The sequence below is a fragment of the Passer montanus genome, unplaced genomic scaffold (assembly GCF_014805655.1).
Source record: "Passer montanus isolate IOZ18808 unplaced genomic scaffold, ASM1480565v1 scaffold17, whole genome shotgun sequence".
In the NCBI taxonomy this organism is placed as follows: domain Eukaryota; kingdom Metazoa; phylum Chordata; class Aves; order Passeriformes; family Passeridae; genus Passer; species Passer montanus.
The window spans coordinates 245652-271177 of record NW_024364270.1 but is presented as its reverse complement, the minus strand read 5'-3'; the positions used below and the strand labels follow the sequence as shown (position 1 = coordinate 271177).

General features: G+C 39.5%; 1 protein-coding gene across 2 annotated transcripts in view; it reads right to left on the bottom strand.

Moving 5' to 3' along the window:
* Positions 1–25526, bottom strand: part of SRGAP1 (SLIT-ROBO Rho GTPase activating protein 1) — a 141456-nt gene that overhangs the window by 13184 nt on the left and 102746 nt on the right. The window contains exons 11-18 of one of the 2 annotated variants that reach the window (XM_039704138.1): positions 23414–23441; positions 20981–21083; positions 17305–17365; positions 17066–17143; positions 15426–15560; positions 5361–5466; positions 1898–2122; positions 757–836 (exon numbers count right to left, since the gene is read on the bottom strand). In XM_039704138.1, coding sequence (XP_039560072.1) covers positions 757–836; positions 1898–2122; positions 5361–5466; positions 15426–15560; positions 17066–17143; positions 17305–17365; positions 20981–21083; positions 23414–23441 — 816 coding nt within the window. Of the gene's footprint in view, positions 1–756; positions 837–1897; positions 2123–5360; positions 5467–15425; positions 15561–17065; positions 17144–17304; positions 17366–20438; positions 20473–20980; positions 21084–23413; positions 23442–25526 lie in introns of both variants that reach the window. The other variant, XM_039704139.1, reaches the window with a different exon arrangement.

Sequence of the window (25526 nt, the reverse complement as noted above, 5' to 3'; positions counted from 1 at the left end):
CTACATTGAGTGTCATTCTGAATCCTTCACCTCTCATGAGCTACCAATTCTCACAAAAATAGTAATTATACAACAATATAACTTTGAGAATCCTTTTCTATCTCTTAAATTTGCTTGAAACTTGGTAGAAGTTACTGTGAGGGACATCTGAAGGATGGTCAAACTGTCACAGTTGAATACACATTTATGACCCGGATAAAAACAATTAATATAATAGAGTTGCATCAATTTTTTCATTGATACCTCTCATACCCAGAAGTATATGTGATTGATATTTAAAAAAAATTATTACTGTTCAAAAGTTTCACTGTGGGGGGTACACACATGTTTTTAAATTGTTATAAATACTTTAGAGAGAGCAGCTTTTAATTCATATAAAAATAGAGCTTCAATGGCAAATATCCTGTAGCTGCAATATTTAAGGGCACCCTTTTGACAAGTTTAGTTTTTGTAGACAAAAGAGTCACTAAAAATGTAACATTATGTCAGAAAATAATATGTGCTGACTGAAATAGTTTCTCTCTTGCCCTTCCTGTGACTGGGCAAATCAGGAGAGAACAAGGAAACAGCTGGTCAAACACACATGAATCAAGAGTGCAAAAGCACACAAATAGAGATTAAAGATTTGCTACAGAACACCAGGACTGAAATTTCCTTCTTTCAAATAAGACACAGTTAGGAAAGGAAGACGGTCTCCTGCCTGGAACACCTGTAGGACTTACCCCCATCAAAGGCACAGTAAAGTAACAAACTCACCATCTTCACTGGTGTGGGGCTCTGTACTGGCATCCTGGTCCCCCTCCTCCAAGGTACCATGCTCACTGTATGGGCTGTCACTGGAGGCAAGAGAGGAACCACATACATCAAAAATATGCCACTTGCATGAGATTATTTAAAAGTATTCTTATAATGCTACAAAGTTATGTGCAACTAGTGTGTTATGTGTGCTATGAATACATAACTAATGAAGAAGACAATATGCATTTCCTTGAAACAAAATTCCAACATTAAGAAGCCCTCAGAACATTTGATTCCTTCATAAATATAAAGTGTGTGTTTGCTGCCAAGGGAGTGTCCTGGTTTTGGCTGGGATAATTTTCTTCCACGTAGCCGGTACAGTGATGTGTTTTGTATTTAGGAACAGAATAATATTGACAACACACTGATGTTTTAGTTGCTCCTGAGCAGTGTTCACACTGAATACCCCACCACACCTGCAAGTGGACTTGAAGGCACAAGAAGCTGGAAGGAGACACAGCGAGTACATCTGACCCCAAACAACCAAATGGATATTCCAGACCATGTGGTGTCATGCTCAGCATGTAAACTTGGGACAAAGCTGGTCAGGGGCTGCTGCTCAGGCACTGGCTGGGCACCCATCAGTGATTGGGTTTATTGTGCATCAACAACTGCATTGTGCATCGCTTGTTTTGCATATTCTAATTATTGTTATTTGCCCTTTCTTTTCTGCCCTATTAAACTGTCTTCATTTTAACACATGAATTATAATTTTTTTTTCCCAATTCTGTCCCCCATCCCACTGTGGGGAGAGTGAGTGAGAGCCTGTGTGGTATTTAGCTACCTGCCCTGTTAAAGCACAACAAAGAAAAGGAGCAGGCATCATAAGCTGAAATTTTGTAAGGTTGAAGAAACAGCCAAAGAAACAATTTCCTACCTGCCTATGTGCTCTGTACACCCGGAATTCCATCTCTGGCTGAACACAAAGCAGCTTCCTCCACAAAATGTTGTAGGAAACATCATCATAATTGCCTTTGTTTCACTTTTTCATACTTAACACTTTACTGTGTAGACCTAAATGCTCTTCTCATTTATCTTCATACTTCTAACCAGCCTAATCACTTTGTTTAGGAGACAGAAGGATAATATTCTGACTTACCAATAGTCATCTCCAGCCATGCATTTTTCATACACTGGTCCATCAAGTTCTTTCACATCTGGAAAAATAGCCTCATGATGGATGATGATAGTTTTGATTATCTCGTTCACATGTGCCTGACAAGACACCTGGTCTTGTATGTCTGGAACAGGCATCAGGGTTGGCCCAAAACAAATGGCCAAGTTGTATGGATCCATCATGTTTTCATCACTGTACTGTGAAAGGCTGTTATAACAGAAAAATCAAGAAAAATTGACTTTTCCACTGTGACTAACCTTATTCTCAAAACTGTAGAAAACTTTTTAAAATCACAACTTAGAGATTTCCTGTTGTCATTGACAACCTACATAAAGAAATGGGAAAAACCTCAGGAATTCTTCAACAGGTTACATACACCATGAAGTGAGTTTATACCACATATATATTTATATACATATGTGTGTGTTCCCAGGCTACCATGTTGAGTGTATGCCGACTTAATGGGCTAACATCACCTGCTGCTGCTTTTATCTCAGCAGTGCTCCAAGTGAACTGGATGTAAAGTGTGTATACATTTCTCATTGGACCTGGGTGCATCTTTCAACAGCTGGCTACACAGCTTAGGCACAAAGAATTCTCTTCTGCAGGCAACTAAGTTCCTGGATCTTGCCAGGACTCTTGTGACTTTTGGTTTCTGTTTTTACCATACAGACTAAAATTCCTAAGCACCTTGTCTTCTGCCCACAAACTCCCACAACAGTTTCATTATGGAAGTGTCCAAAGGAAAAGCCTTCATTGTTATTAATCAACTTTTGTCAGCTCTCCTTTCTTCCAGAAAATGCAATGCTACTAATTTTCAATTTTGAAGGAGAAGTTACTATCTATTCTCTTCCTTAAAAGCATTTTAACTGGAAAAGCTGGCTTTTGTATTGTTCTATGTGGGGCCAATCAAGTAGAATCTGAAGTGCTGGGATGCCCTATACCATGTTGTCCTGCACTCTGAAGCAGCACAGGAATTCTGATGTCTGGTTGGGTTAAAATACAACACCATGTTCCCTCTAGAAAGGGAATTTTAGAGAGTGTTTTCCATGTTTAAACAATACATATGCATGAGGCAAACCTTCTACATCACTACATGACTATCCTCATAACTAGCTTTTAAACTTAATCATGTTCACCCCTTTCTTATGCCATGATTTACTATCCTGTCCCCTGTGTGTTAATTGGAGACATCTTGTTCTTCTGATTCAGAAGGTGGTTCAGACTTTATACATGCAACACTGTAAAAAAAGATTGTAACTATCATCATGAAATGTGAAGTTCTCCTGATGGCTGTTAATAAGCAGTGCTCCTCAGGGCTCAATAGCAAGGCGGGTACTGTTTAGCATCTCCATGAACGACCTACACAAGGGGATGGAAGGCATGCTCAGCCAGCTTACAGGTGATGCCACACTGGGAAGGGAGCAGTAAATATGCCAAAGGTCAGACACAGGACTACCATTTAGAAGGACCTTGAAAAGATGGAGGAATGGAGAAATGGGAATTCAATCAAATTCAACAAGGATGAATGCAAAGTCCTGCCCATGGGAAGTCATTCCACAGCATTTGTGGCTATACTAGGAAGAGAAAAGGCAGCAGGTTAAGGGAGTGAATTATTCCTTTTCCAACTGTGAAGTTGCACATGAGGTTCTGTGGCTAGTTTTGAGAGACTGACAAACTGGTACAAGCCCAGGAAAGGACTACTACGGAGATGGCTGGAAAGCTGAAGCAGATGAATTATAATCTAAAGCACAGAGAACTGGATTTGTTCAGCCTTTAGAAGAGAAGGTTACTGGAGAATTTAGCTGCAATCTCCTACTATATGTACGATTATTAACAAGAGCAAGACAGACATAGGTGCAAAGAGATGAGAGGCAATAGACACAGCAAGGGATATTCCAATGAAAGCAGGAAAACAATTCTTTACTATAAGAGTGACCTAGTACTGGGACTGACTGCCTGGAGAGGCTGTGGAGCTGCTGCTGTTTGAGGTTCCTGACTGGCCAAAGCCTTGAGCAACTTGATCTAACTTTGGAGCTTTGTGTCAGAGGCTATGCCAGGTTAGGTCTGCCATGAGACCTGATGACATCATGCAGCCAAGCAGGCATAACTGCATATGCAAAATGCAGAATGGGATTTGCAGGAAGTCAAATATTCCTGTGGATGCACCAGGAGCAATTTGGAGGCAGTAAGGTATTTAATCTGCTTTCCAAACTGCATTCCTGTGGAGAGCACAGATGTAGCTAACATGATCACATAACGAGTACAACCTTATACAGCTCTGGTCGATCTGTATGTCTCTGCAGAGGAGTAGCTGTGATGTAAGCTTTAAAGACATTTACATGGTATAATTTTTGGGGGATGGATTCAGTTTCAAAGGAATGGTTATTTTCATAAAACTTTAGATCTCCGTCTCTCTCTTACATACTGCTTCAAAGTGGTTCAGAAATTGCTAGAAGAAAGGAAACAGGAACAGCTGTGACTACAGGCATGAACAAATAACCTGGCTGCAAAAGACCCTGTTTCTATAGGAACAGACAGGCTGCATGAAATAGGGAAGGTCACAAAGACAGAATGAATCAGCAAAGGGCAAATTTAGGAAAAAAGAGGAAAAAGGTGATATGAAAACAGATAGAACAGGAAACACACAAACTGACAGTAGAAAGAGAAAAGTTAGAATCAGGGCAAAGTGCACATAAGCAAAATTTTCTGTGAAACCACTGGGGTCAGCAAAACCAGAGAGGGCCATGAAGGAAGAAGAAACACAGTTCAATTGCCCAACCTGTCTTTTATTTTATCTTACAGAAAGAAGAAGTTTTTTTCTGGGATGATGAAGACATGAACACCACTTTCCCCTCTCACACAACCCTCCTTCCAGCCTGTGTTTTGTAATGTGAGAAACAAGCTTCTCTACATCAAAGCATACACAGGGGATGTGTGCTCTCTATGCTCATACTCCTGTTATCAGAAAACAGAAGCAGCAAGACAAAATCTCACCCTGGCAGTGCCTAGCATCAAGCAGGTAGCTTGTAGTGCCTGTGCTGCTTGAATATACAGGGGTTTTTTCCCATCAGGAGGAATCAGCTTGAGATAAGGAAAAAGAAATGCATTTTTAAATTGCATAAACTAGTTTTAATGTAGCTACAGTTTGTATTTGTTATTTTTCTTAACGGCTTATTTTGTTGCCAGCTTTAATGCTGTAGACTGCACTCCCCATTTCAGACAACACTTTAATCTGTCTTGTTCAATTCTGGACAAATGGAATTTAAATTGAACGGAATCCAGCATTTTCATTCTATTTCCACTGCCAATTAGAAGATCATCTTTTGTGTTAAATGGAGCTCAAATGTGAATTCTACATAGAGTACGAGTAAACCCAAAGAACTCCAGCTCCCTTCTGCAAAGGAAGGCAGAGAAAGCTGCAGTCCCTGGGGTAAGTACTTACTGATTGAGGAAGGCGAAGAGGTATCTCATCACTATAAGGACCGACCTGGGCAAGGTGAGGAGGAGTTTGCGGATGTGAAGAGCCCTCTCATAGAGATTGTCTATTCCTGCAAACAGAGGAAAGCATTTTATGTTCCCTTGTATATGATTGTCAAAAAGAGCATTCAGTCAATTTACTCAATTTACTTTGACTTTTTATCATCACATCCCTTGAATTCTGGCCTATTAGAAAAATGAGATCTAGAAGTTCTTCTCCCTCTCATTAAAACCACACAGCTTAAAAGTAACAATTCTTAAAGATACAAATCTGTCTAAGTCAAATGCTGGACACTTGCTGAGCTTGTCAGCTCACAAAACTGCAAAATCAGTACATAAATAACCAGAAGGAACCAAGGAAAGATGCTGGCCATTCCTTTCAAATACAGATACATTCTCTTTATTAGAATTTTCCTATCAGATATATAATCCAATCACCAAGCTTCTCTAGCAAATTTTCTTAATCAAATGTTCAGCTATAACTGGACTCTTAGTGGCAAAATAGGAGAAAGGCCTTTTTTTTTTTTTTGGTATGGAGCCAAGAAACACAAAGATTGCATTTTTCTCAACTGATTTTATGGCAGTCCATGGAAATTCTTCTGAAGTGGGAAAAATCATCTGATAAAAGCATTAGTTCCTAATGTCTTGTAACAAGGATGCACTATCTTCTTTGCTGGTCAGAAAGACTAGGTGGCCGCAAATTGGGCAATGATGGGATAAAAGCTTGAACTGTTTTTCAGAAAAAGCAGTATCTCAGTTTTTAACTCAGTGTGTTTTCTGAGTCCACAGTAAATGACACTGTGAGAACAACCTCAGATTTCAGTAATGCTTTTTATGAGAGCCAAGAAAGCATGTTGCAATTAACACCACCTAGGGAAAATCTTAGCAGACTAAGATGAGAATTCCTGTCCAGTGGCACTAAAGTGGACATTCAGGAATTTGGAAATCAGAAACAGGAGCTGGTTCCAATAGCTGAAAAGCAGATTGTACCACAAAATATGATATTTAGGAGCACACAATTAAAATAATTACTTATGCAAAAATGTGGTAAGTGTAAACAGAATTACTGGTGTGTATTACTTATGTTCTCTTTGGTATGGCTATTTCAGTATTTATTTGTAGATGCAAAATGTGTGTTGACTTACATTTCTTAGAAGAAAACTGGTATCTAGTAGCTGCTATTTTGGTATTAGAAACTAAGCATTAGAAGAGCATGTTGGCAGCAGGACTTTTGTTTGCCACCTAGAAGTGTTATAGTTCACTGAGAAATGCCAGTGCAGCAAAAGGGTGTGAGATCTGCTCCCACATCAGCACTCACAGGAGATTCCACTGGCTCAGCACCACTGCAGTGCTGGAACAAAAGATTCTGGGATGGGATCAAATGGGCCCCCATCAGAGTTTCTGTAGAAGTACAACAGCCTACTACTGCTTGTGTGAAGGAAGTCCATTTGGCTTATGGTATCTACTGCAGAGGCAGAATAGCAAAACTGGCAGGAAGTAAAAATGTATTCCCCAGCAGAGACCCTGAAGGCTGGACAGTGTCCCTGCTGAGCTGCTGCAGAGCTGGTAGGAAAAAGGACTGCTGACAAGCTGTGTAATTTAAAACCTAATGAGTCACTCTGAACCCAAACACTAGCTGGAAATCAGTTCAAGCCATCTGAAGTGGAGCATGGGACCTAAAATTTATTTTTATGTTTCTTGTAAACATGGACTGCATGAGTCAAGAAATATTTCTGATTCCTGGTTAAGAACTGGTGTCCATGGCAGGAACATGCCAAGTCTGGGAGCTGCTTGCATAGTGAAGATCCAGAGAGCAACTACAGTTCTCCTTTCCTATTTCCATGCATCTTTCAACACTCCTGCTTCAGCAGCACTGTGTGCTGCATGTGGGAAGCTGGAGGGGAGTTTTGATGCAACACCAGGACTTGCCTTCTGCATTACAGCCTTTCCTGGCTAATGCCTTGTGCCAGAGTCCTGCCTCCTCCAGACAATTCTGGAGACTGGCCCTGGGCCAGGTTCAGTCATTGCTGAATTAAAATCAGACCTGAGAAATGCACTGGGTTGGGACACAAGGTGGGTTCAGCAGCCCCTTCTAGCAGAGTGTTGCCTGTATAGCTGCAATAGCTCTGTCTAATCTACTGAGCTAAACCAGGATGGGGCACACTGGCAGGCAATTACCACTTAGTAGTTACCACACTCTCTGGTGTGCTTGTGGTCCCTGCTGACTACAATTCTTCCAAGCAATTCCTAGACAAGTTTGACAGATGCATGAGTCAGGAACCAGTCCCAGCAGGCAGCACAGAGATTGTGGAGTAGGTACTGAGATTCTGGCTGTGTAGTGTGTTGAACTATTCCAGCTGTTCTACCAGGAGCATGATCAGTATTAAGTATTAGAAGTGACCTGCACTCCATACCAAAGCAGTTACAAGCCATACATGCTTAAAGGAGATGTGTGTGTTTCCAGTACTTTCCTGGTAACACTGGACTCAGTTTCCATGGAAGTCCTTTACTGAAAATACAAACTACTGTCAAGTAGTAAGTTTATGTGCTTTCCACATTATTTCAAGAGGCTTTTATTTCCCAGCACTGATTTGGTTTTAAGGAGCTAGGTAATGATGCAATGTATTTGCATCCTGCTTTTAAATGTGGAGCTGAATTTCCTCATTGCTTGAGTGTATGCAACACATGAGTGTTTGGGTACTTAGGAAAGATGGAATGAATACAGAACAATCTTTTTACATGCAGGCAGAAAGAATTTGCAGCTCTGCTGCTTCCCATGAAGAGGAAAGCTAAAACATTGCTTTGCCTCCAATGGCTTTGCTAAAGAGAGCCTCAGGGCAGAAGGGCCATCCAACCTATAACCTGGTTGCTGCAAGGAAATACTGGCAAGCTCAGTGCTGGAGAGAGCTGGACACGCCTCCCCTCTCACAGTACTTCTGCTGGAGACACTCTTTTCATTAGTCTGATTTTTTTTACCTGAGTGCCTAACTAGATATTAGCCATATCTCAGCTAAGGAAACAGAAGTGCCTGCTATTACATGATTTGTCCTAGTAAGACAATTTAACTGCTGAGCTGAAAGAGAAATCAGGGGATTTGAAAACTGGTTCATTACTCTAATGATATGATGAGACTCATATTCCCAAAGACAAGCAAGAGGACAAGCCTCTGGCAAGGCCAAACACACTGAGAATTAATGTATTTTTTCTGACTGTGGAGAGAGACAGGGAAGAGAGATCTCTATGAAGGACACAGGAATATCAACTACAAATCAAGACTAATGTCAAGTAAATATCACATAGTGAAATGGTTATTATTTTCTATATTATTTTCCCAATTCTCAGAGCAAAGCAAAACTTTTGGATCTGTGGTCTGACACATCTGCCTTCCAGACCCATCACTGCCATGGGGGTCAAACCCACAAGCAGGAGACTTTCTTGTCAGCAAAATGAGAAGCTGTTTGTTTGTGGGAACACTGTGCTTCTGTCAAAGCTTGTAGGGTGAAACAAGAGGAGGGGAAGTGATGCTGTTGAGTCAGGGATAGAATGAGAGACTCCAGTAATCAGAAGGCGAAATAGAACCGTTTATTAGAAAAAGGTGTGACTTTTATAGTCTGACTGGCTAAGCTGAGACCTGATCGGTCTCAAAGTGAAAACCTCTCACACTACTGGTGAACTATGAATAGCACACTCTGGAGAACTGTATAAACAATGGTTACAGAAAGAGAGATAATAATTGCTTGAATTCTTCTCTCGAAGTTTCCTACAGCTTCTCACAGTTCCTAGGAAAATCCTGCGAGAACTATGTCTCTCTCTGTTCAGAGAATATGTGGTTATCAGAGGGAAGGAGCTAGCTTCTGGAGTTTCATGACTATAGCATTTTGTGGAAGAGCCAGGCACCTGAGCCCAGAACTACTAATGTATTTTCATCAGACAAGAGTGGAACAAAGTATTCTAGCAGTATAAGGAATTTGATTTTCTGTCTGTCTATAACATTATCTAGGCATCTAAGTTTCTGAGGTGTTTTGGATCTAAGAAGCCTCCACCAGTTACTACAAAAAATGAAAAACTGAGAGCTCAGAGGTCATTTAAGTCTACAGTCTTAGCCTCTGACTTCACTTTAATCCCCTCTGAGAGATTTCTGTTCAACATGTTCATAAAATCCCCCAAAAAGGCAGATCACAATCTCCACAAGAAAATCTGTTGAGGTGCAATCCTGCATTGCTCTTGGAAAAGACTTTATCTCCTGATCTCACAGGGACTTACTCTTCAAACGTTCCATGTCTGAATGAATGAATCCAGATGAAATTAATGTCATTGCATATATTTATCAGCTAGCTGCCTCCCTGTCAGCCACACACTAAGGACTGGTTCTCAATCACATGAGACAGACATAAATCCTAGGCACTCAAGCCTTGAAAAATGTGATCTTCAGTCTCCAAGAACACTGGAACCTCTTCTGTAGAGGCACTGTCACCTTTACTCACTGTAGAGACACACAGAAACAATGAATTTCTACTTTTCTCTTCCCTGAGAAATAACAGTTTTAACCACCTAGTCACTCATGATGAGGTTTTTGAAAGGTAACTAAAGTGAAACAGATCAGAAGTGAACAATCTACCACAGAAGAGTAAAGGAAAGCTGAGAGGGGAGAAAACACTGTTACTAACGGAAGCCCCCAAACACAAATAAATAAAAACTAAATTAGAAATGAAAATAGGGGTATATTAATCCCAAATAACATTAAGAAAAAGTAAATTAAGCTTTAATTAAACAATAATCCTGAGGTGGTGGAGCATGTAAAAGGCAATATATGCAAATTTATCGATACAGCGATGCACGAGAGCAATTACTGGTGGTTTCAAAGTATTTTGGGCCAACAGGACAGCTGCATACTACTCTATTTTATTTTTTTTTAATTTAAAGAAGCACAGGAAGCACTGTACTTGGTCGTACACACGGCCTCTCTTGCACTGGAGGCAATTCATGGTTATCCAACTGAGAAGGTTCAGCCTGAAAGCAGGCAGAGCTCAGAAACATCTGGAAACATCTGAAACATCAGTTCTGGACTGTGAATGTTCAACCAGCCTCTCTTAACAGCCAGCCTCCATGGGCCAATCTCAGTATGAACAACAGAACTGCAAACATTTGGCAAAGGGAAGATATTGTTGATCAAAACATATGGAAGGAGAAACCTGGTGTCAGCAACTAATGAATTGTGTTACAATTAACATCCAGTGCTGTGCAAGGTAAGCATATTTCACAAGCAACGGTAGCACAAAGGAGGAAGCAAACAATGGTAATGTAAGATGTCTCTCTACTTTAGGACTACAGCTTTGAAGGATAAAATCCAATGTAGTATCTCTTTGTGGGGGTTACTTGCTATTTCCACTTGGTGTGGTGCCTGCTAGTAACACTGTGAATGCCTAATGCATATTTTACACACCCTGTGAATGCCAAATGGGACTGAGTTACACTTGCAGATGTAATTTTTATGGTCAATTTGCAGCTGACAAGTTATCTGCATGAATATGTATTAGTGCTGAAGTTAACAATTTGTGCCTCTTTTCATTCTGGTCGATGAGTCCAATCCAGCTCAAAGGTAGATATACATTAACTCAGCAATGCCACTTACAGCTGTTTCAGATCTATTTAAGAAGGCATTACAGGAGGACAAACCAAACAGACTCCACCATCACTTAGGGAAGAAAACACTTCCTATTTTGTTGAAACTTTTTCATGGAGAGTTGATGATTCAGAGTAGTTTTTTACTCTTTAAGTAATGGGCAATAGTCTGGAAAAGAAGTAAAATAATTTTCTTTCATAACATTTATGTCATTAGGTAAACAGGCACTTCTGGTGGCAAGGGACTAAAATCAAAAAAATCAGAAGAAAAAAAGATGTAAGTTTTCATTCATCTTGCCCTTTCTGTCTATGAAATTTAAGGCAAGGGAGATGAAACCATGAACAACTGCAATGCTCTGTGCAGATGTTAAGCAGTCTGAATAGCTGAAGTGTGTCTGCTGCTGCAGGGCACAGCTATCTAGGTAAATGGGGACTTCAGTAAGCCATGTGTGCAAGAGCTCACACCAGGGCAGAAACTGCAGTCCCCCAGCAGTGAAGTGAATTACAGCCAGCCCCACTGAGCTCAGCTTCTGCACCTTCTGCCTCCAGGTAGCTCCTGTTACAAATACTTGTCTTTGGCCCAATCTGTTCCTACAAAGGGGCAGAAAGAAGTGCACTGGGACACTCCACCTTCCCACCCAAACCTTGGATTGTCCTTTGGATAACAGAATGCTGCTGGGACCAAGAGTAGCCACTCCTTAAGATGAGAAGAAACCATTATGGCCCATAATCAGATGGATTCTTTATGTTCTGTTCTACCTTTCATGCTTGCTCTGGCCCAGCGCATACAACTTGGCCCAAATTTTATCTAAATTAGATCATAAACCCAAACAGAATAACATTGTTCTCATGAGTGCAATTGATACAAATTGCCATAAAAATCACAGTAATTTCACATTGTTTCCACTGTATTTACAAAATGGAAAGCATTAACTCACAATGCTCTATTTCATTTGGAAATATATGCATAAATGTAAAGGAATTTCTCAGTGGCTGTACTGAGGAAAGGTTCATTTTGCAGCTGTAGCCTCAATTATGCCTGACATCCATAACTAAGTACTTCAGTTTCAAGGGTTTTTTCACTGGCAACATTACATTTCCATATAAAATGTGTGACATTCTGCCCTTTTACGGTTTTATGTGAACATTAACTTTACAAATTTCCTTTCTCTCTCTACCCTTCTGTAACAATTTCTGCCAACAATTAAGAAGCCACATGACATTTGTCTTGAAAAACTATTTGAAAAGAATGTTTATTCCTTTCCTGACCATTTTTCAGATCATGAATGCAATATGAATTAAGAGTATCTAAAAATGCATCATTAAAACATGTGAAAGTTTTGTGGATTTTATGTATCAACTGTGATCTCAAGAAGTTACATTAACCTAAGTTCCCAGAGAAAAAGGGAGTCTGGCCCTGCTCCCATTAGCAGGAAGACCAAGATACATAATATGTGAGGCCACATAAGCACAGAAAAAAAACCTAAAACAACTATGACTGATTCAAAGTCTGAAACGAAGGAGAAATCTTGCCTAGACAGTTTTCCTTTTTGCAAGATATCCAGTGTTGAGGTTAAAATATAGCAATGGAAATGGTGTTTTAGACCCACAGTTTATGACAGTATGTACCATGTAGGTGCTACACAGAGTATTTCAAAATGCTGGGGTTTTTTTTGTTTGTTTTTGGTTTTGTTTTTTCCCAACAAAGCATTCTGATTCCTTAGAAGTGGCGCACCATTCAACAAAGCACATAGAATAGTACACAGCTGTAAAAATACTCCACCTCAGGCTTCTCAGATAACCAGAGGATGCAGCCACATAGCCCCTTGTTCTCAGCATATGGCTCTGGGGCTGGCTCTGGGTTCAAGGCACAAGAGCTGTTCTTGTCCTCATACTTCATTCAAACTCCCCCACTGTGTCAACACAAAACAAACTAACCCCAGTGTGCTCACAGAGAAAGCCCCTTTGTCTCACCTTGGTCCACTCCCTGTGCTGAAGGCATTGATATGCCATTTCAGCGTGCCCCTAATGATAATCTCGTGAAAATCAAACCAAACAACAAAATCATCCCCCATGCTTCTCCCAAAACCTGTAAGAAAACAGATCTCAGACTCTCACAGCATATTATCATCCTGCTTCCTTGTACAACAGCAATAGCAGAAGTCAAAGCTAGCAAAACTACTCAGTCATTACACCTTGTTTTGACAAACTGTCATAGAGATGACAATCCAGATTTATGACATCCTCAGAGAACACTCAGTCTAAACCAGGATCAGATGGCAACACCTCTTTCTCAACAAACATTTTTAAATGTTGTTGTGAAAACCAGTGACTTTGTTCCAGGCTATTGTTGTCACTGATTTCAGTTCTGCTGGATGATACTATTATTGAAATAAAAGGTTGTCAACTCTTTTGCAAGAAAATAATTAATTGCCTACTAGGAGCATGCAATAGTTGGACATTCTCTATGGAAAACAAGATCTAGCATGAGGGATCTAGTATTCACAGCCATTTTTCTTGAAGTTCTTAACAACAAAAGAAATACTTTTTTCAGGGTAACTGAACTGGAACTCTCTCAGACAGTGATGCTTTGGAAGGTTGGTGAATCTCTCCTGCCTGTGCAGGTGCCACACAGATCTATCTGCTCAGTCCATTGAACTTCCACCCCTCTTTCCAAATACCCCATTCCTTCTTCAGCACCTTCAATGGTGAATGAGAACTCTGAAATCATCCAGGTTCCTCTTCTTGGAACACATTTATAAGGTTGTCCTGGGCAAGTATCTTTGCATTTTCTGAGTATTCACTTGTATAATTTCTGTAAACTGAACACTCATTCAAGGTATTTTAAAATTTAGTTTACAATTGTATTTAAATCTCTTCAACACAGCAGACTGCGGTAACATCTTCACGTGTAAGAACCACCATTTATATTTCTCTTAATGCTTAGTCAAAATAATGAAGACATAAAAACAATCAAATGGCCAGAATCTGACAGGAGAAACTTTGAGAAAAAAACCTAGTACATGTTTAATGATGAAAGTGATTATTCATTTGAACAGCTTAGCCAAGAATGTGGTAGATTTTCTATCAACCAAAGCCACTATATCAACACATTTTTCCAGCAGATACGCTTTAGTTCACCCAGAAGTTATGGAAACTAGTACTGGATTATTAGGCAAAGTTCTATCATCCCTGTCATGCAGAAAATCACTCAGCCAAAATGATCCTTTTTTACGTTTCCATTTCTATGACTTGCAGATATTTTCTGGGCTGTGCCACCACAGTCAGTTAAAGCTGAACTGAAGCAGAACCAGGATTATGCTTCCTAAAAAGACCCTGTCCCCCTCAGCATCAGGGATCAGACTGCTAAACTGTGGTTTTCAGGTCTTTAGGACTCCTCAGTGCCACCAAGTCTGTAAGCAGCAACAGCTGCACAAAACCCTGCAAAAACAATGAAACACAAACTACTGCACATAGACATGATCACAGTGATGCACGTATCTAACCTCCCAGGAGGAGTTACCACAATCCTCCCTGTGTGGGAAGCAAACCACACACACTGTGTCCCCCAAGCAGGGAGCCAAAAACCACACCTTACTGCCAGCCTGGAACACCATGCACCCATCAACTGGTGGCCCTGCTTGCTGAGCTGACATCTCTGCCAAAATAACAGTTTGGAGAGCCTGACCTAATTAATATCCCAAAGGACTGGCTCTCATTACCTGGGAAACTGCCTCTTTCATTGAAAGAGGCAAGTTATAAAGGAAATTCTTTCTCAAAGCTGACAACTTTCCAAATTACTACAACCTCTCCATGTCTGGTCACGAGCACCAGCAGGGCACAGATCATGCGATGCTCCTCCAAGGCATCCCACTACAACTCGTGGGTGGGAAGGCAGACCAGGCCCTCCTGCAGACAACACTCAGCTGTTCCCCTCCACCCCTGGACCCAAGAGATTTCTGGATTAGATTGGTGGTTTTCAGCAGAACACAATAAAAATCCAGAATCACACAGTGTTGAGCAGTTAGTTACTTATTCACCAGTGCTGACCCCAAGCTGTGGGGCATGAAAACCTTGGAAAGTAACACAATCTGTTTGCATGTTCACAACTTCATTCACTTCTGTCTGCCTCAGTGCACAGAGGAAAATAATAATGTGTTTAAATTTAACTATCCCTTGTATACCAAAAGATATTCTTCCTGCCCTGTTAAACAAAGAATTGTACTGTACATTAATCCCAATGGAAAAAGGGAACAACCCCAGCTGTGAGTATGACTAACAACTGAGCCAGACTGCTACACACAGCAAACAATCTCACGAAAATCTGTGAAGTTAGCTGTTTTTTGAGGCTGCTACTGTGTATCTGAAAGTAAAATTCTATTGAGAAAAAACAGAAATTTATACTTACTGATACAAGAAATAAGATCATTAAATCTTTCCTTAGGAAAGACAGGATTTTCCAGCCCTCGGAAATAGAGCTTCAGTACTCCAGCAACTGAGTTAATGTCATGGTTACTTTGGTCATCTGCCAAAGGATTTTCACCTTAAAAAGTAAATAAAGTGAATGAAACACACATGCAGGAGCATTCTTGCATGGAACATTTTTATGAGTGAGTGACATTTTGGGTGGTTTTTGTTTTTAGTATGTGGGAGGTGGCAATGCAAGCATTCAAGTAAGATAATAAACACTGATTTAGAAATCCCAGGCTATGATTAAACTAAAAAAAGGCAGCCTAAATAAAGCTTCCTTAAAATTACATAACCTAGTGATCTCTTAGGTCCTGAACTTCTAGCTAGGTATTTATGGACATGTTGTGATTTACACTTAGCAAAACAAAAAAGTCAAACACTCTTAATTGAATAGAGTTTTGCAGACTTTTCTTTGGAGCCCTATATAAAACAAATGGAGTTAGACCACTCATTGAATTGAATATGTGTCTTCATTCCAAGAAGTTAAAATATCAGGAATATGTGCAACCACTTTGTTGAAAATCTAACTGAAACCTCAGCCATGACTGCACCGTTTTATTTATGTCATTTTAGATTACATAAATAATCTTTATTTTGAAACACTTTAAAATGTATGGAGCTTCAAAGATAACACTACCTAGGAGGAGGAGTTAAGAATAAGCAGATTTAAAAGCTGCAGAATGGAGGGATGTGGCTTCACTTAGCAAGTGAAAACAGCTGCTTTATGTATCTTGTCAAAGAAAAGATCAGGTTTAACAAGATATATATAACTAATACTAGGGGGCAAATTACTGTGCATATTTTTTATGCTTTTAGTCACAAGACTTATTGGTTCAAGGTTTTTGTCATTTGCAGATGATCTGCAGAAATTTTATTTTTCCCTAGAAATTAAAACAACCCAGCTTTTAATGCTTTAGAAAAAAGGAATGTAATATTTTAAAAAAGATTGTAACAAGTATTGCTTTAACACGGAGGATGGCTGGATCCTGGTTTCCCTAGAAGAGCAATCAAAGGCTGGGTGTTGCAAGCCACTGATATTAAAAAAGCTGGCTGTACTTCCTGGCATTTTTCAGGTAATTCCTCCTCTGGGGGCTGAAGTTTCCTTTGGGAATGAAAAATGGAATGACCCTTTTTTTTACTCCCTATTTTCCTGGATCATGATGCAACTTTGGCAGAGGGGCCAGAAAGTTGAGCACTTGTATTCCAGGAGATCAAGCAACAGGACTTTCAAATTTTATTAAGTAGTTTCTTGAGTCAAATTAAGCTCAATACCTTTATTTTCTGAGGATCTTTAGAATAAAATACACAAAAACTATCATTTGCAGTTTACCGTTAACAAAAAAACTAACGTTCACAGTTGATTGAAGAGTCATATGCCTTATGTAAAGAAAATGAGAAAAAACCTCAAGCTTCTAGGACATGATGGAGGGAAAACATGCACATGTCATCATTATACTTCATGTTTAAGCATGTGATGGTGGAAAGTTTTAGGTGAAGTACACACAGAAAATGATTAGAATTTAAAAGATTTTTAACTGTCAGATAGTAAAGTGCTCAGATAAATGAAAATCCAATTACCTCTCTCAAATGAATTTTTAATATCATTGACTTCCACCTGGGAACCAGACACTCTAAAAATCCCCTGATGCTGAAGACCTGCAGAAAAGATGGAAGACAGTGCTGAAAAAGTAATTTCTTTTTTAAGATACTTAAAAACTGTATTTTAAAAACAATGGTGTGCTGCTAAATGAGTAATGTAAAAGATACACAAAAAAGTCAGAACAATAATAAAATTACATCTTTTTTTCAGAGCTTACCATATAAATTTATAAATCTGATACAGCTTTCCACAATAAGAGGAATGACTTGCCCTGAATCCTGCAAAAACAAGAGCAGAATGAGTGAGCTGCAGATCAGAAAGAGGAAACCTCCCTGCTATGGCCTCAATGTGAAAATGCACTTTCTTGGAAAATCTAGATGGACATACAGTGCTGGCAAAAAAACCACCCAAGATAAAAATACCACTTTAAACAGAGCTCTCTTCCCATTTAGGGAGGGAGGAAAAGGAACAGGTAAAGAAAAGGATTATGGTTCTTAAAATAATTTATTCAGGAAATTCATTTTTCTACCTCTGTCACCGTATCTGGCTAACACTGTATGTGACATCTAAGCTCATGCATGCATTTTAGACTTTTGAAGCAAAATGAGTTAAAGCAGTAAATCTGCCTTTTAAAAGATTATTATTAGGAATAATAATTAACGATGGAAATGATTCCTCTGTACCTATTTAACTGACCTTTCTTTTCCTGGTGAAGAAAATCCAACATGGACATACTTACACAGGACCCAATTCCTCAATGTGGGGTTTTCTTTTTCTAAGAAGTTTATCACAAATCACTTACAAGGCTTTTGTGGATTTTCTGGACAATGAGAAACATTCTTGGAGCAGAGCCACCAAGTGACATTGCATGGGGTACCATGATGCCTCCCTGCTGACTGAGGGCACTGCTGTGGCTCTGCTGGTTTGTGTGCCCTGCCATGGGGCAGATGATGGGCTGGCATGTTGTTTCTGGCTGCTCTAAATGGCTGACAGTCCTCAGGTGGTGAACTGCAGCTACCCTGAGTTGAGCATATGGTTCAGCTGCCTTGTCTCTGTGCACAAGGTCACTGGGAAAGGGAGGTCACAGCCTGAACCTCCCCACCAGCAGAGCTCAGGAATCACAGCTCCTCATCCCAGCAATGACACAGCAGTTGGTCTGTAGCTACCTTTTCAGTTACACAAAAGTGTTTTAAAACAAGATAAGAAGCATTTGTGATGGCAGGCGGAGAAGATGACTATACATTAATTATATTAGTGACTTGTCTTTTTTTAAAAAACTGCTTATTTTCCAAAATAACCATTGGAAACCTTTCATTTTGGCACTTTAAAACATGGATATTTTAGCCCAAGCACACTAGTGACCAGAAGTTATCAAATACAGATTAAAGACATAAATTATATGATTGAAAAATTATTTGGAAAAGTTGGTGCTTATGCTGCAAAAATTACTGTTTCATAAATAATGTTAGAATTTCTTGTCTTGGAAGCTGTAATTTTTCTTTCCAAATGAATTTCCAATATGTAAGTGCTCAGAGAATTGACTAATTCATTTGGAAGTTTAGTATAAAATCAGTCTGAATTATAAAATCATTAATTCAAAAGCACCTTGTAACTCAGAATACACATTTCCTCTTACAAATGAGTACTTTGTTTTCATGCTAAACTACACTAATGAGAAGTTAATGACTTAAGCTCAAGTAGAAAATACAACTAAAAAATTTTGGAAAATAACACACAGTGAAGCAATTGCACTTCCTGAGGTAACCTACGCCCCCAAATCTTACGTGTACCCTGTGCTGTTTTAGTGGGGCTTAAAAAGGACTATTATCACTAACTATTCTATTTAAATAGTGGCTTGTTTGTCTTTCAATTTAAAACCTAGCAAAGACTGGCTAGCCAAGAACCAGTAATGGCTCGATTAGCATTTCCTCTTTGACTTGTGTCATGATCCAGTAAGAGCTAAATAAAAAACCCCTTGGATGAGGTCAGCTGTTAAACCCAGGAACACCATAATCTTCACCAACACTGAGCAGCCTGGCTCTCCCAAAAAGCAGAATATCAGCAAAAATGCACAACATGCACCCACATCTCTCGTTAGTAGTTCATGGTTCATGCAAAGAATATAAAGCCTAGGAAAAGGTAGTGTTTGCAGTAAGAAATTCTAAAAAAACCCAAAACCCAAATCACTTTCATACCTGTTTTTGGCAAATCTGTTCAGAACCACACTGTACTTTGTACTTAAGTAATACCCTGAAATAATCTAAACTAACAGCTTTGCCTTTTGGATCTAATCAAAGGCAAATAATCTGAAGTAACAATCTGTGTTGGTGAGTGTCAAGAACAGTGACCCTACCGCTACTGTGAATTTAATCTGATGTGTGTAGTCAGTGAATACATATTTCTGATTATTTAGAATTTCTTATGATGTAAAACTCAAACAAAAAGCAGTTTGGCATGATAGTGTATTTTACTAGCTGTGCCTGTCAAAATGACTCATCCCTACCAGGAATGACATGGTCTTTGGGCAGAGATGCTGTCCTAACATAGCTCCCACACTGGCATATCTGTCATAAGGGTACTGGTTTTTTTGACCTTTCCTTTTGAAAGACTAGTTATGTAGGGCTCCCCACTTGCAAGTATGCCCTGTCAGCCACACTGCCATGTTCCCTCGTGAGGGAATATGATGGGGGACCATTTCTCTGATTTGCTTCGTCTTCTCTAGTCTAGGGGCTTTCATTGTGATAATTTCTGCTTCCTTGCTTACTTTCGCCCTTAAGCAAGAAACTGCTCATGATACTCATCTATTTCTCATGTAATGATTTCTCAAAGTCTTTACATTTCATGGCACCTCCTGTGTAACAATAAACATAAAAATAATAATAATTTCCCCTTTAGTTGTATTGAGGATGACCGAAAGTTTGATTCCAAGACAGCTAAATCAGTACAGTGCCACCAAGCACAGAATTTGCTCGGAAAAGTGTTTGCCACTAGCTATACCTGTAATATGCAAACCCAATTCACAGAGCTTGCAGTCAAGAATTTCATTCATTTCATTTATAAATGTATTTCTACAATTTTAAAAAGATTTCTTTCCTGTAGCTGTGTCAGCTAGTGTCCAGAGGCACAAACTGTTATGTGGCTGAGTCCTTGAAAATGATTAAGAGAATATCCATCATTTAAGACTACAATCCCTCTAGAGTTCTGCTCTGGTTTAGTTTTGCCTGCTATATTTGTACACTCATTTCTTAATGCAAACTTCTCCCTCCAGGTCTTTGAAAGAACTCATTTTGAGCCAGGCAGGAATGCAACCCGAGAGCGAGGCAGAGCTGGTTCTCGTCACCAGAACTATACCTGATGTCTCGTGTGAGAGTTCCTTCGGCCTCGGCTAGAAGCATTATTAGAAATAAAAGTATGAGAAAGAAGAAGATAGTAAATACAGCAAAGATACAAGATCCAGAATAGCGTTGATCACAATTTCACACAATATAATAAATTCCTAAAGTCATAGGAAATCAAAATCTGGATATCAAACCCTGGGAAATGCTGCTTCTCCGCAGACTTTGAACACTGGATGTTATGAAAATAGCAAGCAGGAAATTGTGCTAAGTTGTGGGATGTACCACTATATCCTACCTACTACACGTAGCAAAGTTTCCTACTAAAAGCAGGCTGACAATAGTATTCTTACTTGATTAACTCAACTGTAGGGAAGCTAATGTGAGAAATGAATCCCTCTCTTTCCCTTTGACTTCAGGAAGTATTATATTGATCAACTGGGAAAGAAGAGCCCCAGGACAGACTTAAACATAATGATCTGCCTCAGCTTTCGTGAGGTGGTGACCATTATAGTAAGAAGTGTTGAGATCAGCCACTGCGGTGGCTGGTGCCAGTACCTTGATGAACGACTCCAAATCACCATTAAACAACTTAGCACTATACTGTGATCGGGGTCTGGGCTTCCTGTGTTTCTGGGGCTTAGGGGGAAGATTTGGAGGCCTAAGGGAAGGGAATATGATTACTGAGCAAGATAGAATTAAGTCACGCAATAAAATGAAATGTCTGCAAGCTCATGGCAAAACAACAGAACATTGTAAAGGGAGCAATAAACACAATACTTACAAAATAAAGACTTTCCATCAAATTTAAGTGTACCACATTAAAGAGTGGAGAACTCCCCCCATTAAAAATTACTTATGGATAAATAATGACATTCTTTATGAATCCCTGTTTTGCAGTCTTATCATATAAATTTATTCCAAACACTGCACAATCGGAATGGCTTTTTTTGTTGTGGTCATGCATAAAATGTGCAGCAACCACTGGAATTCATCCTGCCAGCCATGGCAGAACACAGACCACTCGAAGCACCTCTTATCAAGCAGAAAAGTTGCTTCATGCTGGAGAAAATTCAAATGCAAATTAAAGCTGCTCAGCACACTCCTAAGATGCTTCAAAACCAAACTGTCTGCATTTTCAACTACAGCCAAGAAGGTTAAACAGCTTTAGCCTTGCACATCAACAACTTCACACATGAAAAGAAACATCTTGCTAATTGGCTAATGGAATTAAAAGTATATCAACTTGAACAAATAAATAAAACCAGTATAACACATAAAGAAGTAAAGGAAGAATACACAAAACTTTGGTCTGCAAAATTTTACCTAGTGTGTTTCACGTGGTGACCATGACTGAAAGAGATTACAGAAAATAAATACTGTTCTCTAGATCACAAACTACTTTGTGAATGTCACGCCAACAGTTAAATGCCAACAGCTTCCTTAGTTCCCATGCACCAGCAGTTTCTAGAGGTTTTTTTGGACTTAGCAAAAAATCAAATGTTTTTGGGGGATCAGTGAGAAATAATAAGGCATAGAGCATTCAGCAGTGGGACTTCAGTTTGTTTGAGTACTATCTGCTATTTTAAACTCATCTTTAAAGATATCTTCTTCCCTTCTACAATTTAACTTTGACCTTAAAGAACATTGTCTCACAGTCCAAAAGCATAAATGAACTTTGGGGCAACAGGGAGGGCCCAGCCAAAGCCCAGGAGCTGCTGCTGAGGAACAGATAGGCAGGCCCTGCTCCTCCGAGTATTTTTCTCAAGTGACCAGATGTAACAAGATATGAGGTAAGATGGCTTCACTGCTCCCCCACTTTGCTAAGGTAAAATCATTGCCTAAATCCACCATCTCCTTTCAGCTGTTTACACAGCGGGGAACTTAGGATGATGTGAGCCTGATGAGTCGCCTGCACTGGAGTCAAGAAAGGAGAATTTTCTCATTAGACATAAACTTGTTGATTTCCATGCATTCCTGGAATGGTAGCACCTGGAGGCAGAGTTAAAGGTACAGTTGTCAGAATTAATGTCAGCAATTGGGAAGAATGCTCTGATTTGTAACCACTTTTCAACTGAGGTCAACTGAAGTCATGTAAGCAAAGAAGTTGAGTAAGTCCAACTTTACAGAGCTAATAAAGAACATGGAGTGGTGGGAGAAAATCCAGTGTAAAGGCTGTAGAAATGTCCTGGAAACATCAGGACCAGGAAATACAGTTCTTGAAGGCATTGGGCAAGGATGTATTGCATGGAAAGGGAAGGGAAGAGTGAGACCAAGCAAGCTGGGCTGGATGTTCCTGCTTTAGCAGGGCACACTGCCTGTAGCAGTGATACATACAAGTGGCAGCTGCAAATTCAAGCAGTTGCCATTGCCCCCTCCCAGACTCCGGGGGCTGCAGAGCTTATCCAGGTTTATATCTGGAGGCAGCTTCAAAGCTGTGCATTACACAACTGAAAAAGTACATGCAGCACAAAGCTGGGAGATCTAACACTGAATCCCTTCTCCTCTGCGGATCTATAGAGCCGTTTCAGTACGGAACATATGGATGCTGGGGGAGGCAGGTTTTTGTGTTCAAAGCTAGGTTATCAAAGATACAGCCCATTGCCCAAATTGATCTTCCTACCAGCTTCTTTTAAAGTGTGTATCCTGACCAATTGAATTACAAATGATGAGAGGCAAGGTATTTCTGACAACTGAAAAATATTTCTTTTTGAGCACTTAAGTCCCCCCTGCAACTTCCAAATTTGATATGTGATTCACAAATACTTTTGACACTGGCCAAAGCAGTTCACAAAAATGAGGAACATGAATAGTCTGATACTTTACTCATCAGCATGCTGAAACAGAAATACTGAATGTTAAAACACACAGGGTCTGTACATAATTTATGTAACAACAGCAACAAGCCTTTCAAAGTTGTTCTAAAATTTGTTAATTCTAAGATTTTGCCTATTTTTTAACTCTAAATCAAGTCAGATAACAATATCTTACCTTGTTGTCATGTATTCAGCCCTGTGACCTAGAAAGTTAAATAAACAGGAAACAATGATTTATAGGTTTTAGGTTGAAATTTTTGTATCTAAATGATACTTAGCAAATTATTTTTAGCCCTAACTTTCATACTACCAGCAAAAGACATACAACTGTACAACAAACAGGGCACAGTAGTTACCTACTATCTCCACAGTTCCACTTAAAATACAAATACAACCCATGTTATAGAACAACTTTTAAGAAGCCTGCCCAAAGATTTAGAGTCACTTGATACTGTAAATAATTTCAAGTAAAATTCCAAACAATGTCTATTGTTGGTGCTCATATGTTTCAGTGGCTAAATCAGTATGGAAATAGAGCTGTGCCAAGATTAGATTACATCTCCCCCTGTGCCTTGTGCCAAAACCTGTTCAGTGCTGAAAATGCGGGGCTCTAGACATGAGTAGTTATTAAAAGACTGCCTACTCTCTTTTCTCTGCGTATTACAGAAAAAAGTGTAACACTATCACTGAGAAACACCACAGAGAACTGCAGGGAACTGTAAAGAAGCAAATATCATACTCCAGAAAGGCTCCTTGGCAGATCAACAGACCAGTAAATCAGGCATGACTGACTCATCATTATGAAAAGCAAAATAATGAAACAGGACAAAGATCATGGTATGGTAAGTTCCAATGAGCCTAACATTGCCAAAGGGAGATTGTGCCCTATTACTTTATTAAAAATCTTTGAAAATGTCAGTAAAATAATGGATAATGAAGAATCAGTTCAATTAATTTACTTAAGCTTACAAAGGCCACTGATAACTTTCTTCACAGGAGGTGACGAAAGAAACTAATCAGCCACAGATAGAGTGGCAAAATATTCTCACTGATCAAAAACTAGTGAAGAAAAGGAAACTCAGTGGACTTATAATGGTCTTTTTTCATCATGGCAAAAAAATGTAACAGCCATTTACTCAAACCTTCCTATTAGGACCATTTATGCAATCCAGAGGGCATTTATTAATATCTTGCAAGATCACAGCAGCTAAGGAGGCAGAGCACTATGCAGATGACTGAAATACTTTTGTATCAAATCATGACAAAACTGTGAAGCCCTTTAAAGGGGTTAAGTGGCACACACTGCAAACAAAATTCACTATTAACAAGTTCAAGTAAGGTACTAGTGAAGAATTAAACACCTATGCCAGTGAACAGATCCATGGATATGATCTCTGAAAATTACTCTGAGCTTCACTTGGGCTAGGTCCAAGTTTGAAAGTGACACCAAACCAGCTTTTCAGACGCCAGGAAGAATGAATAACAGTGATATGAAAAACATGCTACTATGTGCCAGTGTTCAGATGCATGCAAAGTTCTGCACAGTACTGAAGACCCTACACTGAAAACATATTTTGCAATACTACAAGTGTATGGATCCCCTCAAAGTGGCACAAAGAAAAAGCTCTGGGAACAACCCTGACAGTAAGACACGTGAATCTTGCTGGCATCGATGTTAGATAGGTGAAAAAGAGAGATCAAAGAAGAGTATGCAAAATTAACCTATAATTTGGTTAATTATATTAACCAAAATAAAATATGAAAGAAAAAGAGTAAGCCAGGGCCTGGCACCTACTCAGGTTACTACAGGAAACTCACTGAGACTAAGAATTCCAATAATAAATGTTAGTAAAACAAAAGATGTTACAAATGCTGTAGCTGGGTTGGGGGGGGGGGGGGTTTTAAACACATCTTTGTTATTTAACAGTTTAGGGTAAAAGGTGTCTGGGCCTTCAGGGAATTTCTTCTACAACTCCTTGTTTTCTTTCCTGCACTTCCCTTTGCTTTGTTGATTTCTTCTGTCAATAGATGAGCCTTTGGATCAGGACTAATGTGAGCATCAGTGTGCTTCCTATGTTTAGTATCAATTTCATTTCAGCGTTTCTTATTTACTTTCCAAGTCTGTAGCAGCAGATTCAGCACAGAGCACTTCATCTATCTTCCCTGTGCAGATCATGAATATGTATCTGCTGTGTTCATAAACAGTAAGACTGTAGTAGGCAGGTGATGAACCAGAATAGAAGCCAAATGCTGTTAACATTGTGGGCAGCAGATGGGAACCTGGATCT